The 14,952-nt window shown below is 39.9% G+C and overlaps 1 protein-coding gene across 2 annotated transcripts in view; it reads right to left on the bottom strand.

The window, feature by feature from the left end:
* The window catches only part of ARFGEF2 (ARF guanine nucleotide exchange factor 2), a 99,352-nt gene that overhangs the window by 5,183 nt on the left and 79,217 nt on the right, over nt 1–14,952 (bottom strand). For both annotated transcript variants that reach the window (XM_079944288.1, XM_079944289.1), the window contains 7 exons: nt 12,450–12,585; nt 11,459–11,597; nt 11,296–11,350; nt 10,002–10,116; nt 6,969–7,099; nt 2,995–3,163; nt 1,241–1,379 (listed from right to left, as the gene is read on the bottom strand). In XM_079944288.1, the coding sequence (XP_079800414.1) occupies nt 1,241–1,379; nt 2,995–3,163; nt 6,969–7,099; nt 10,002–10,116; nt 11,296–11,350; nt 11,459–11,597; nt 12,450–12,585 (884 nt within the window). The remainder of the gene's footprint in view (nt 1–1,240; nt 1,380–2,994; nt 3,164–6,968; nt 7,100–10,001; nt 10,117–11,295; nt 11,351–11,458; nt 11,598–12,449; nt 12,586–14,952) is intronic.

Below are 14,952 nucleotides of genomic sequence, written 5' to 3' on the forward strand. Positions count from 1 at the left end.
TTGTGGTGAAACTTGTATTATGAGAATGTTCCCACATCAAGGAAAATTATTTTTAAAAAACTTCATTTTAAAAAAAGTTTTATTTTTTGGGGGCCACGCTGTGCAGCTTGTGGGATCTCAGTTCCTTGACCAGGGATTGAACCTGGGCCACGGCAGTGAAAGCCCAGAATCCTAACCACTAGGCCACCAGGAAACTCCCCAAAACTTCATTTTTTTTTTTTTTTTTTTTTTTTTGGTTGGTACGCGGGCCTCTCACCGCTGCAGCCTCTCCCGTTGCGGAGCACAGGCTCCGGACGCGCAGGCTCAGCGGCCATGGCTCACGGGCCCAGCCGCTCCGCGGCATGTGGGATCTTCCCGGACCGGGGCACGAACCCTCGTCCCCTACATCGGCAGGCGAACTCCCAACCACTGCGCCACCAGGGAAGCCCCCAAAACTTCATTTTTAAAGGCTGCATAATATTCTATCGTAGGATATACCACAATGTAGTTATCCATTCCACAGCTGAGCTGCTTTAAGTGTTTTCTCTTTATAAGTAAGTCTGCAATGAATGTTCTGTGTGGGAATGCTGATTCCCTAACAGTGGATTACTGAGTCAAAGAAAGAGACTGAACCCTTTAAGGCTCTTGATATATATATAATGCCCGCTGATTTCCAGAAACTGGAGAGTGAGTGTCTTTATCTCGTGTTTGCCAGCACTGCATGTTAATGTTTTCAAATCTTAAAGGAGCGAAAGGGGGCTTAGACACAGCATCTTGCTCACAGTTGCCCAAGACACTGGGTGGCAAAGATCTAGTTCTTTGCAGGGGGCTCTCTCAATGCCATCCACTGCCGGCCCACTGCTGCATTTCCACACAAAGTAAGTACATCCTGGTACCCACACGATTCTAATATGTTCCTCTGGGGAAGAAGGAATGGTGGGATGTTAGAGCTGACAGTGCTCTAAAGAAGACCCAGTCAGGACTTCAATCCAGGCTGGATGACTCTGAGCTCAGAGCACTTTTCCCTGCCTAGGTTTCTGTGCTTTAAACAACGTTGAATGGAAGAAATGAGGCCCTGCCCTCTTCAGGGCATTAAGAAAAGTGAAATAGAAGAACCAGATAGGATGAAAAAACAAAAAGGAAAACAGTTGGTGAGGGTGTCAGCATATAGGTATTTTTCTCCTACTCTTTTCAAATCACAGTATTGTTATGAAGCATCTGTGTATTACAGGTAAGAAATTTAATCAGAAATCATTCTTACGTTAAAAGTCGCTGCTGTATTTCTTCCCAGGAATCCCTGCGGTTCTCATCGACATACATTCGAAACAGGATCCTCAAACAACAGGCCAGGCTGCTGGTTTCTTGTTTTAGAAGGTTGGGTTTAGACTTGCCCTTAAAACCTGGAGATCAGATATAGTCGTATAAATAGTGCACACTTCCAGGGTAATGCTGAGAAATCACGTGGGAAACTAATTGAGTTACTTTAGGAAATACCGAAAGATCTCACATTTTTAATACGGCTCAATTGTGATACCAGACGAGGCAGCCCTGACATCTCATCCTCCCCACAAGACACACTTTGCTCAACACCCTGAGTTGTTCTCCATTTAGACTCTGCTCACTGGCTGGTGAAGCCATTCATTTCATCTTCTCAAGTGTAACAGCTTTTAAGAATTCTAGAATGTCTCTGACTTGCTAGATTTTTTTCACAAACCACATATAAGAACACGTTTTGTTTTTGTTTTGAGAACCAACATGATAATTATTTTATTTTTCTAGCCTTCCAAATTAGACCCTCCATTAGAGCATTTTATCATTTGAAAATAAGGACCACTGCCCTAGATGAAAACTGCACAGCAGCTCCTGAAATAGCTCCTCAGTGCGTCTCTGTCATCTCTTCTCCCTCTGCCAATCCATCCCACACACATCAGCCAGAACAATCTTCCATAGGTATCCTTTCCTCTGTATCTCATCCCTGAAGAACAGTTTTCTTAAACAAAGCAATACCAATCTGCCACAGAGATGTGTAAACCACTCTTATAAGCAAAATCTTTTTTTTTTGGCCGTGCCATGCAGCATGTGGGATCTTAGTTCCCTGACCAGGGATCGAGCCTGTGCCCCCTGCAGCAGAAGTGCAGAGTCCTAACCACTGGACCACCAGGGAAGTCCCTAAGCAAAATCTTATTATAGGCAAAGACATAAAATACCTAGATAGTTTAAAGATATAGAGAAAAATGACATTTTAAAATTATGGATTAAAACAGGCATTTGGGTGGAAAATTCAAGTAATTGGTAACAATACAAGAATTATATAAAGTATCACTTTTGTACACAGTTCACAAAATGAGACTCCTACCACCACCCCTGCACATACATGTGTGTCTACACGCACACACATATCACTCACTTCCAGGACTTACATATTTATTTGTACAGGTGGGAGAGAAAACCCCTAAAAGCCTCAAAAAAATGTATGAATGCTTTTGTTGCTCCTAGATGACCACACTTTTTACATCATCATACTTAATTTTACATACATTTATTTAGGCTGCGCCGGGTCTTAGTTGAGGCATGTGGAATCTTTTAGTTGTGGCATGCAGGCTTCTTAGTTGTGGCATGCAGACTCTTAGTTGCGGCATGCATGTGGGATCTAGTTCCCCAACCAGGGATTGAACCCGGGCCCCCTGCATTGGGAGTGCGGAGGCTTAGCCACTGGACCACCAGGGAAGTCCCTAACTGTACAATCTTAACCTAATGTAAAATTTCTTGCCCTTGCTAGATCAATTAAACTCTCCCAATTCATTTTTCCATCAAATACTTACTGAGAGTCTCCCGTGTGCCAGACAATATTCCTGGTACTAGGATGAAATCTCCCTTCTCTCTCCCTCAAGCATGAAATATCTGGTAAGTTATTCCAGCTGTGTGTACCATGCCAGGAATTTTCCAAAGGCTTTAATGTTTTAGGACAGTGACCAGTGTGACCACCTGTCTCATCTGCTGTGCTTCCTCCCTTACCTGCTCGCCATAGGACAGTCCGTTGCTCGTAATTGGAGTTGAAGGCCTTTGAGAATGAATGGGACTCCTGCAAGCAGTCTAAGAGCTTGAAGAGGTGCTGGGAAGACATGCACTTATACATGCCCTGGTCCTCTGTCTCTATATGGATATCTGCATCCAGCGTGTCTTGCTAGAGAGGGGAGGATAAGAGAGCTAAGTAAAGAAGATGGAATGGTTTTGGACACTGTGGTATCAGACAGAGATCATCATAACTCTCCAGAAGTCCTCCTCTCTATAAGGTACACTTCATTCCTCAATACCCGGAAATGTTTTCCATTTAGACTCTGCTCACTGGCTGGTGAAAGAATATGCTGAGCTCTTGCATGACGGCAGGCTTTGCTGGCCAGAGTTTCAGATTTGTCAGTACTGCCTTCATTGCATGAACAGGAGTGTGTACTTCTCCAATTATTTCACTACAGGATTGCACTGTCCTCTTTTTATTTTATAAAGAAATTGGAAAATGAGAAAATCAAACTGTAGTGCACGTGATAGAAGGTGTGAGTCTCAAAACACACTCACTGAAAGAAAGAAATTGTTAAGCAAAGCCCAAGTGGCACCTTTAGCCTCATCACGTGATTAATGAACTTTAATAAGATTGACAACTGTGTTTTCAAATGTGAAGGGAAAAACCATAGAAATAGGTATGGAATGCTAGTAATTTTTATTGAACATGTTCTCTAAAATAATTAGGGATTATTAGATATAATCAAGGATTTTTTTTTTTTTTTTTTTTTTTGCGGTACGCGGGCCTCTCACTGTTGTGGCCTCTCCCGTTGCGGAGCACAGGCTCCGGACGCGCAGGCTCAGTGGCCACGGCTCACGGGCCCAGCCGCTCCGCGGCATGTGGGATCCTCCCGGACCGGGGCACGAACCCGCGTCCCCTGCAACGGCAGGCGGACTCTCAACCACTGCGCCACCAGGGAAGCCCCCATAATTAAGGATTTTATATTTGTTGAGCCCTCTAGGAATAGACCACAACCCTCCCTAGAAGCCAGAGGTTACAAAAGGGCAGAGTTTGCAATACTCCCCAAATTGATCTATAAATTCAATGTAATCCTTATCAAAATTCCAACTGACATCTTTGCAGGAATTGACAAGCTGATCCTAAAATTCATATGGAGATGTAAATGACATGGAATAGCCAAAATAGTCTTGAAAAAAGAAGCACAAAGTTGGAAGACTCATACTTCCCTATTTCAAAACTTACTACAAAACTACAGTAATCAAGACAGTGTGGTACTGGCATAAAGAGAGACATATAGATCAGTGGAACAGTACTGAGCATCCAGAAATAAATCCTCATATTTATGGTCAAGAGATTTCCAACATGGCTATCAGAACAATTCAGTGGGGAAAAAACATCTTTACATCAAATGGTGCTGGGATAATTAAACATCTACATGCAAAAGAATGAAGGGAGACCCCCTACCTCCCATCATATACATAAATAAACTCAAAAATGGATCAAAGACCTAAATAATAAGAGCTAAAATTATGAAACTCTTAAAAGAAAATGTAGGCCTAAATCTTTGTGACCTTGAATTAGGCAATGCTTTCTTAGAAATAACTTTAAAAGTACAAGTAACTAAAGAAAAAATAGTAACTTGGACTTTATCAAAATTAAAAACTTTTGTGCTTCAAAGGACACCATCAAGAAATTGAAAAGACAATGTACAAAATGGGAGAAAATAGGTCAAATCATACATCTATCTGATAAGAGACTAATAACTAGAATATATAAAAACTCTTGGGCTTCCCTGGTGGCGCAGTGGTTGAGAGTCCGCCTGCCGATGCAGGGGACACAGGTTCGTGCCCCGGTCCGGGAGGATCCCACATGCCGCGGAGCGGCTGGGCCCATGAGCCATGGCCGCTGAGCCTGTGCGTCCGGAGCCTGTGCTCCGCAACAGGAGAGGCCACGGGAGTGAGAGGCCCGCGTACCACAAAAAAAAAACAACTCTTACAATTCAATGATAGAAAGATAGAAAGAACCCAACTTAAAACTGGGCAAAGGATTTGAATAGACATTTCTCCAAAGATATACAAATGGCCAACAAGCACAAAAGATGCTCTACATCATTAGTCATTAGGGAAATGGAAATCAAAACCACAAAGAGATATTACTTCACACACACTGGGATGGTTATAATAATTAAAAAAAAAAAGACAATAACCACCACTGGTGAGGATGTGAAGAAATTGGAACCTTCATACATTGCTGATGGGAACGTAAAATAGTCTAGCTGCTCTGGAAAACAGTCTGGCAATTCCTCAAAAAAGGTAAACACTGAGTTACCATATGACCCAGCAATTCCACTCCTAGGTATATACTCAAGAGAATTAAAAACTTATATGCACATTAAAATTTGTATAAAAATGTTCACTGCAGCGTTATTCATAATAGCCAGACAATGGACACAACCTAAATGTCCATCAACTGATGAATGGATAAACAAAATGTGGTACAGCCATACAATGGAATATTATTCAGCCATATATAAAAATGAAGTACTGATACATGCCACAATACGGATGAACCTGGAAAACATTATGCTAAGGGGCCAGGCACAAAAGCTCACATATTATATGATTCCAGTAATATGAAATATCCGGAATCAGACAAATCCATAGAGACAGAAAATAGATTAATGGTTGCTAGGGCTGGGGCAAGGAGGGAGTGGGGAGTGACACTGATGGTTAGGGCGTTCCCTTTTGCAGTGGTAAAAATATTCTGGTGCAGACATAGAGAATGGACTTGAGGACATGGGGAGGGGGAAGGGTAAGCTGAGACGAAGTGAGAGAGTGGCATGGACATATATACACTACCAAATGTAAAACAGATAGCTAGTGGGAATCAGCCGCATAGCAAAGGAAGATCAGCTCAGTGCTTTCTGACCACCTAGAGGGGTGGGATAGGGAGGGTGGGAGGGAGACGCAAGAGGGAGGGGATATGGGGATATACGTATATATGTATACGTACAGCTGATTCATTTTGTTATACAGCAGCAACTGACACAACAATGTAAAGCAATTATACTCTAATAAAGATGTTAAAAAAATATTCTGGAATTAGACAGTGGGGATATTTGCACAACTCTGTGAATATACTAAAACCACTGAGTTGTATACTTAAAAAATAAAACCAAAACCCAAATAAGGACAACCTTTGTGCTGGATCTGGCCAACAGATGTATTTTTGTTGATCAATAATTATAGTATTTAATAAACAAGAGATGCCCTATATGAGAAAAATCTTGATTTCTGACTCCTCTTGAAAAACTGGAAGACCATCCCAGCTTGAGCCACCTGACAGCAACTTGCCCCTGGAGCTGGAGGTGGCTGGGCTCTGGCGGGCCTCAAGCTCGGTGGTTCCCATTGTTCCACCCAGCCTTCCGCTCGCACTCACAGCATCTCCCAGCCCCTGAAGCACTTAAGTTTGCAACCCATGGTGTAAGGTTACTGTCCAACTTTTGGACACCAAATTCTGTTTCCAAGCAAACCGTATATATAAAAGGTTGCACATAGAAAACAAAAAAGTGCACTTCCTGAAGGAAAAATTGGTACCTTTATCCACATATTTTCCCTCCCAGTGATTCATGGTTAAACTGTATATCAATTATAAGGAATAGTCCCTGTGATTAATAACACATTTTTTTCGAAGCACCAAGGTGGGGGGTGGAGTCTGAGTAGTAGTATGCTGGTAAACTGGCTCTCGGTGAGGGTGGGGGGAGACAATGCCTGATTTTTAGCATTCGGTGATTTCAGTGGTGTAAATACTCCCATCGTGGCCAATTTTAAGTTACTAGTACCCTGTCACTGAATGTGGGCCTGGGAGGAATGAGCATGCTGGGCTCTTGCAAGCCAGTCTCACCAGGCTCCAGCACACCACTGCATCTGAACAACCTCCCGTCAGATGCCCTTCTTCAGGCCACTCTCACCTGGGCAGCAACCATGTGCTCTGCATCTTCCTTTTTGCTCGTTGCAGGGTAGAACACAATGTTGTCAATGGTCTGTATCAATTCCAACTGGACCACGCACTTGATGAGGAGGCTGGCAAACAGTTTCTGATCTATATTAGATGATAAAGATTAACCCTAATAATGATTCAGCCAGTACTGAATTCACTGAGCTCTGACTATGTGCCAGGCATGGTTCTTGATGCTGTGGCATAAACAGTGAATAAGCTGGACAAAAATCCCTGTTCCCGTGGCAGAGACAGACAGTAAACAAGCTACTTAAGTTAAGATGTAGTACGTTAAACAACGAGGACATCAGGCAGGGATGGGGATATGGTAGGGATGGTGTCAAGGTGGGGATGCAAGTTTAAACAAGCTGGTCAGGAAAGGTTCTCTCTGAAAATGAGCTCCCTGAGCAAAGACCTGAAGACGGGGAGGGAGTCAGCGATGCAGGTCCCATGTCTTCTGGCACGTTTTTCTGCTGCCTGAAGGGTCACTCCTACAGACCAGCTCTGGACTGTGTTCTATCCACAGGAGGCTACAGGTTCCTGTGGTAGCCGGGAGCCGACTCTCCAAAGGGCTGAATCTCAGTCTTGAGGAGCGGGGTGGGGGGGAGGGGGAGGAGGGTGTGGCTTATTTAAGCTCTTAGTTCCTGGATCACTTTCTGTCTGCCCTGGAAGTAGTAGCCGCTTCCCACATTTTCTGCTTCCATATCCCTCAGTCTTCTCCTACTTCTTTCAGTGGTTAGCCCTCTTTGACTAGTTAACAATTCTTCTTTTTTTTTTTAATTTTTTAAAATTTATTTTTTTATTTTCATTTTTTTAAAACAATTCTTTATGTAGAATTTTCCCTGTTCAAATTATCAGTGTGGTTTCTGCCTACTGATTAGACTCTGACTAATGTCTCATCTTCTCAATCCCTGGGCTCAGGGACAGCCCATGTCTGGCACTTACAAAGTTGGCTGATTTGACTACAGTAAAAGTAGAGCTTCCTTTTCAACTTGTTAAAGAATCAGAATGTTGAAAATATTAAATAAACATTAAATAAAAACAAGGAGTTGGGTCATCTTCAAGCTTTTGAAAGCGACTGTGAAATTATATATATGCATATAAAAATTCTCCATGCAGAATTAGTTTTTTTTTTTTTGGCCACACCGTAGGGCATGTGGGATCTTAGTTCCCCGACCAGGGGCTGAACCCAGGGCCCCTGCAGTGGACAGTTAGAGTCTTAACCATTGGACCACCAGGAAGTCCCCAGAATTAGTTTTAATTGAAGAAGTATAGAGTGGAATTGCAACAGATTTACATTTAACATATGCCAATTCAATGACACCATCTTGGACCAAAAAGAAAAAGAAAAAAAACAATACAAGTGGTGTAAGAGATTCTGCCCGCTGCTCTATTCACTGAGCTCATGCCCAGAAGGGAGGCTGAGATGGGAGCCTGGGAGAAACAAAGCACTGTTCCTTGGCGGAATGGCAGGGGTCTCAAGCCCCAGGCATCTCTTAGAGCATAAACATCTTGCTGCACTCAGTGGTTCCATTTAAAGAAATGTCCACTTGCCCCTCCCACACAAGCCAACCCCTTTATCTGGGGCTGATGAGGAAACAGCTTCTCTCCCTGGACACTGGAGAGACACTGGCTATGCTGCAGACACAGAGGAGCAGCCCGTCAGTCTCCAACATGGCACCTCCTGAATGGATTCCATATTTTTTGTGCCTTCAAAAGATAACAGTGACCACACGGGGCTTTGTCTAATGTGCTGCTTCAGAAGTTTGATGTCAGTGTGAACACCTACAAACTGGCATGTTGAGAAGAGGCTGAAACTGCTATGAAGAAAAATAATGGGAACCACAACTTTAAGAAGAGCAGACTAATACCTGAGAAGTTCCAATTTCTCAGTCAGCCAAAAGGGTCTGAATCCCAACTCTACTACATATTGGCAAGTCATGTCATCTAAGGCCCAGTTCACTCAAATGTAAAACAGTACCGCCTCAAAGGGCAAGCAAAAGGATCACATGAGAGCACACACATGGGACACACAGTGCTGTGCCTGGCTGAGAGCAACTCTGAAACCTATTTGTTTAAATGACAGACAGGGAAACACACCATAAGCAACATTAAGAGAGAAATTAGTAAAAGTAATTTGAAACTCATATCCAGAAAAGGGATATCTAAGACATAAAGAGCCCCCCCGACCCAAACCAATAAAAAGACAACAATCAATACAAAATGAACAAAGATTATGAATACATAGCTCATAGAAATTGTTCTTAAACACATGCAAAACTGCTCAATTTCACTCATAATTAGAAAACTGCAAATTAAAACTACTCAAAAGATACCAAATATCACCTACGTATCCCCAGAGATCACGTAAATAAGTACAACCTTAATAGGCAGCAGTGTGGAATTATCTATCAAAATAGCAAATGCACTTTCTCTTTTAACCTAGCAATCCTTTTTTCTGGGAATTTACCATACAGATAAACTCACAAATAACACATGTATTAGGTGATTCAATGCAGTACTGTTTATAACAGAAAAGACTGGGAATAACAGAAACGTCCAGGTAGGAACCGAATTAAGCAAATAATAGCACATCTACAACCTGGGGCAATGTACACAATAGTACAAAAGAGCGTGAAAGCACTTTAGGTACTGATTTTGAATGATCTATAAGCTATATTAAGTGAAAAAAGAATAATGCACAGTATTCTATAATTTGTATAAAAAGGAGTGGAGAATTCATATATAAGCGTAGATACATATTGTATGCTTGTGTATGTGAATATGCATTTGCTTGCATATGAGCAAAACGTCTCTAGAAAGGTATATAAGAAACTGGTGACACTGGCTGCCATGAGGGAAGGGCAGACTGAGGCCCAGGGGTGAAGAAAGGCTTATATCCTGTTTACCGTTCTGCACCTTCTGAATATTTGAATCATGTAAACATGTTACCTATTTAAAATAAATAAATAAATAAATACAAAAACAATAAAGAAAGTGGCCTTACTTGCATACGGTCTAGCTTTCCAGCTGTCATCGGTCGGGTTAGAGAGTTGGCTCTGGCCTCTCTCAGAGGCATTTTTATCTATGCTGCTTAAAGACTGGCGGTCCAGATCCACATCCTAGAAGTAAACCGGAGAGAAACACAACGTTCATTTCTCGGTCCACAATTCAGTACCTGGGCAGAGATGAGCCTGTTTTAACACTGCTGGCCCAACTTGAATCTGTGTCTTGCTCAGCTTGAAGTATAGAAGTAGCACTTCTCAGAGGCTGCATAGGAAAGATTACAAATTTCACTTACTTCTCCCTCCCATTAAAATTTCACACTTTCTGATTCCAACTTAGACGGCATTTCCCTACGTACTATGAGTTCATGATGAGTGTGACAAATTTTTAATAAGCTCAAGTTCAAAAATAAACGAGCAGGGTAGATAGGCTTTTTTTTTTTTGAAGTTGACAGTAGAAAGTTAAAAAACAGAGAATGTTTCTATAATGTGCTTCATTTTTAAGTTGCTATATCCCAAATGCCTTCTAAAATCTAATGGCTTTATAGGTACTTGGAAATAGAAGCTAATTAGACAAACCCCCTTGTAAACCAAAGTATTTTAAAGTGACACTTGAATTAGAACTCTTTTATGGGGCCTTACACAAAAAATAAAAACTACTATTTCATTGGTGGAGAGGAAAGTGCTCCTTACGTAGGAGGGCAATAAATAAGGATAATGACACCAAAGCAATCTTTGTAACAGTGAAACACCAGAACTGACGAGAGTGTCCAACAAGGGAAAATTCGTTAAATAAATTACAATAATGTGCAGCCACTGAAGAAGCTGTTCTCAGAGAATATTTAAGAATATGGAAGGACTTCTCTGGGGGTCCAGTGGTAAAGATGCCACACTTCCAATGCAGTGGGCGTGGGTTCAAACCCTGGTCAGGGAACTAAGTTCCCACATGCCACGCAGAGGGCCCCCCAAAAAAAGGAACATGGAAAAATGCCCACAGTGGTGTTAAGTAACACATTATGTACAAAGTGAGCCCAAATTGCAAGCATGTGGGTTGTGTGTGCTCAGTCACATAAATAAGAAAACTAGAAGTGTTTTGTGGTTTTTATTGAGTGAAGTGACTTATTTCCTTAATACTTTTCTGTACTTTCTAAAAAATATTTTAACGAACATACATAGTGTTTAGCTCTTATAACCTTTTCTACTCACTTCCCATCAGAAAAGCACAAACCTTTGGGCTGCTTAATTTTTTACTATAATATGTGATCAGAGAAAAGACAACTGAAAAAAAAATCCTACCAAATGTTTTTCTGATGGATCTTCCTCCATTCCTACAGGTCTCCATGTCAGCAAACTAAAGAGAATGCAAGAGAAGGAAATCAATCAATATGAAGGGCAACCCGGAGCTTTAAAATAACCACTGAAAGTAGAAATAAACAGTAGTAATCACATTAACACTTACACATGTGGGATGGTTGTTTTGAAAATATCCAACATGCAATTGCATGTTTTGTCCCAGACGTCAGAACTGAATTTCTCTCCATTGGATATTACTAAGTTTTCTAAGCAATTTGTACCTGATCGAGCCAATTGCTCATTATCTGCAAAACAAAACATCTATCATTAAACTTCAAATGCTGTTTTGATTCCAACCTGATTGCTGATACGTCCTATCGTGAAGTAGAGACAATGCAACTGTTTGGGCTGGTTGGCTTCTAATTAATGAAGCATTGGTACGGACGGTAAAATTTTAAGTAGGCTATAAAGAGGCAGAATTATTTATCATGCTATATTGCTAGGGATGGAAGAAGGTCAACATTTTGCTACTTAACTAACTGGCTCCTTGTTCGAGAAATGGTAAAGTAAGACAGAAAATATTAGACCAGTGTTTCTGAAAACTCAGTCACTCAAACATTACATTTCCAATTTTTGCTGTTTATTAACTATTTTATCAGTTACTTGAAAACTGAGTACTCTTGGAAAAACTTAGCTAAATTACGCCTTGTCCTAAGCCACATTTATCTATGGGATCCAGGTCTAATGTGCTACGCGGGTATTTTTCGTAATACATACTAAAATAAACACGTAAGTACTCAAAACCAAAAATGTCCATTGATGAAGCTGTTGATCTTGATTCTCACAGTACATTTAAAAAACATTTTATTTTAGAAAAGTTCAAACATACACAAAAGTAGAAAGAATAGTAATATACAAAGGTACATCTTCTGAGATTTAGAATTTACTATATCCCACCTTAAAAGAAATGCTTTATAAACTGACTTGGTGGAGAGACTGTTTTATTTTCTAATTAAATTTTAAAAATACACATTTTCACCAATTAAATTATACATTGTACTCCTTGGCATTATATCCATGCTTTTATATACTGAAAAAATTAATCTCTCGTTAAGGACTACGTCAAGAAAAATGATGCCTAACCACATAAAGAGTACCTTGTTTTACACACCACTGCAACTGTGCAAATACATCAGAGAGAAGAACTTCATTCAAAGCTTCATAGAACTGGGTAAATACGTCACAAATCGCATAAAGTGCATGATTGCAAGTTGTTGTCATCCACTCAGATTTCTGGAAAAACAATTAAAAGATAATGTTTAAAAGCCACTCTCCCTGCGGTGAGATGGGCATTCTCACATATCATTGGCAAAATGTTCTGAAAAGCAATTCAGCACTAGGTAGCAACTGTCTTAAAATGTTCACATCCACTGATGCGATAACATTACTTCCAGTAATGGACCCTGAAGAAATAATCAAAGATCTGTGGCTGAAGGTTTATGAATAAAGATGTTTACCAACACTGGTATTTATATACTGTAAACACAGACATAAACTAATGCTCGGTAATGTGGCAATTAAATTGAGTACATCCGTATGACAGAATATTAAGTCATTCAGTGATACTTCCAAAAAATTTTTATTATGCTAAATATTCACACCTTACACCAAAAATTTAAATACTAAAAATGATGTTAGATAGGCATTTTTCCAAAGAAGACATACAAATGGCCAACAGACAAGGTGCTCAAAATCACTAATTATCAGAGAAATGCAAATCAAAACCACAGTGAGATATCACCTCATGCCTATTAGAATGGTCATCATCAAAAAGACAAGAGATAACAAATGCTGGGGAGAATGTGGAGAAAAGGGAACCCTTGTGCACTGTTGGTGGGAATGTAAATTGGTGCAGCCACTGTGGAAAACAATATGGAGGTCCCTCAAAAAATTAAAAATAGAACTACCGTATGATCCAGCAAATTCTACTTCTGGGTATATGCCTAAAGGAAACAAAAACACTATGTTGAAGAAATATATGCAACCCCCTGTTCACAGCATCATTATTTACAATAGCTGAGACATGGCAACAACCTAAGTGTCCATCGACAGATGAACGGACATAGAAAAAGTGATATATATACACATAATGGAATACTATTCAGCCATAAAAAAGAAAGTCCTGCCATTTGCAATAACATGGATGGAACTTGAGGGCATTACACTAAGTGAAATAAGTCAAAGACAAAGACTGTATGATCTCACTTATATGTGGAATCTAAAAATAACCCCCAAAACCCAAAGAACAAAAAACAAAAAACACCCAAAACCAAACTCAGAAAAAAAGATCAGATTTGTGGTTCGGGATGGGGATAGGGGAACTGGATGAAGGCGGTTAAAAGGTCCAACTTCCAGTAATAAGATAAATAAGCCCCGGGGATGTAATGTATAACATGATGACTACAGTTAACACTGCCTGAGTGTTGGTATACCTGAGAGTTGCTAGGAGAGTAGATCCTAAACGTTCTTATCACAAGGAAAAAGAAAAGTTTTTTTCTCTTTTCCTTTCTATCTACATGGGATAATGGATGTTAACTCAACTGACTGTGGTAATCATTTCACAATACATGTAAATTGAGTCATTTTGCTGTACCCCTCAAACTTATACAGTGCTTTATGCCAATTATATCTCAGAAAACTGAAAATAAAAAAAATAAAAATGTCATGAAATTACCAAAGGAAATATATAGAGATATTTATAAATTAAGGAAAAGGGAAACGTTGCTAAGCATGATTTCTAAAGTGGAAACTATAAAGTAAAAAACTAATAGATTGGGTTACTTAAAAGCTAAAATTTTCCAAAACAAAAAAGAAAACCAAGTGGGCAAAATCATCTGCAATTTATGTAAGGATATGCTATATTATTTTTATACTAAAAACTCATAAATCAATAGGAAAAAAAGAGAATAAGTCAATAGATGGGCTAAGGATATGAAAAGGCAATTTGTGAAAGAAGAAATGTAACGATCAGTGACGTGAAGGAAAACAGAACCTCGCTAGCAGTTAAAAAACTTTTAAATGTTTTACTCTTGGTCTATCATATTGATGATTAAATAAACTAAAATATGAAGAGCTGGAGTGGGTGTGGAGTAACACGAACTCTCCTGCATTGCTGACAGCAGTGTAAACGACTACATATGTATTTGGTCAACTCAGAAGTATGTATCAAAAGCCTCAGTAACATGCATGCCCCAAACCTGACAGTCAGCCACTTGCCCTAAACAAATAAAGAAATAAGTACAAATGTAGCTGGAAAAAATATTCATTTTAGTGCCATTTAAAGACGGAAAAACGGCAAAGAATTTTCCATGGACTATGGAACATCCACAACTAGGAATGTTTTGCAGTCCTTAAAAACATGGTAGAAGAAAAGTTACAGCTGTGGAAAAAATACTTATGTATTAAGTTAAAAAGTATGTGAGGTGGGATTCCATTTTTGTCAAAAGAAAAAAGGTATGAGATATACAAACACACAAGAACTATCTGACGGGGTAACAGTGGTTACCAGTGGAAGACTGAAACTGTGGGTGTTTAAATTTTTTTCTTTGTTTTCCTGTTTTATAAGGAAGAAAACTTTACTTTAAAGTAAGATTAGAAAAC

Source organism: Stenella coeruleoalba (genome assembly GCF_951394435.1).
Source record: "Stenella coeruleoalba genome assembly, chromosome: 15".
Lineage (NCBI taxonomy): Eukaryota > Metazoa > Chordata > Mammalia > Artiodactyla > Delphinidae > Stenella > Stenella coeruleoalba.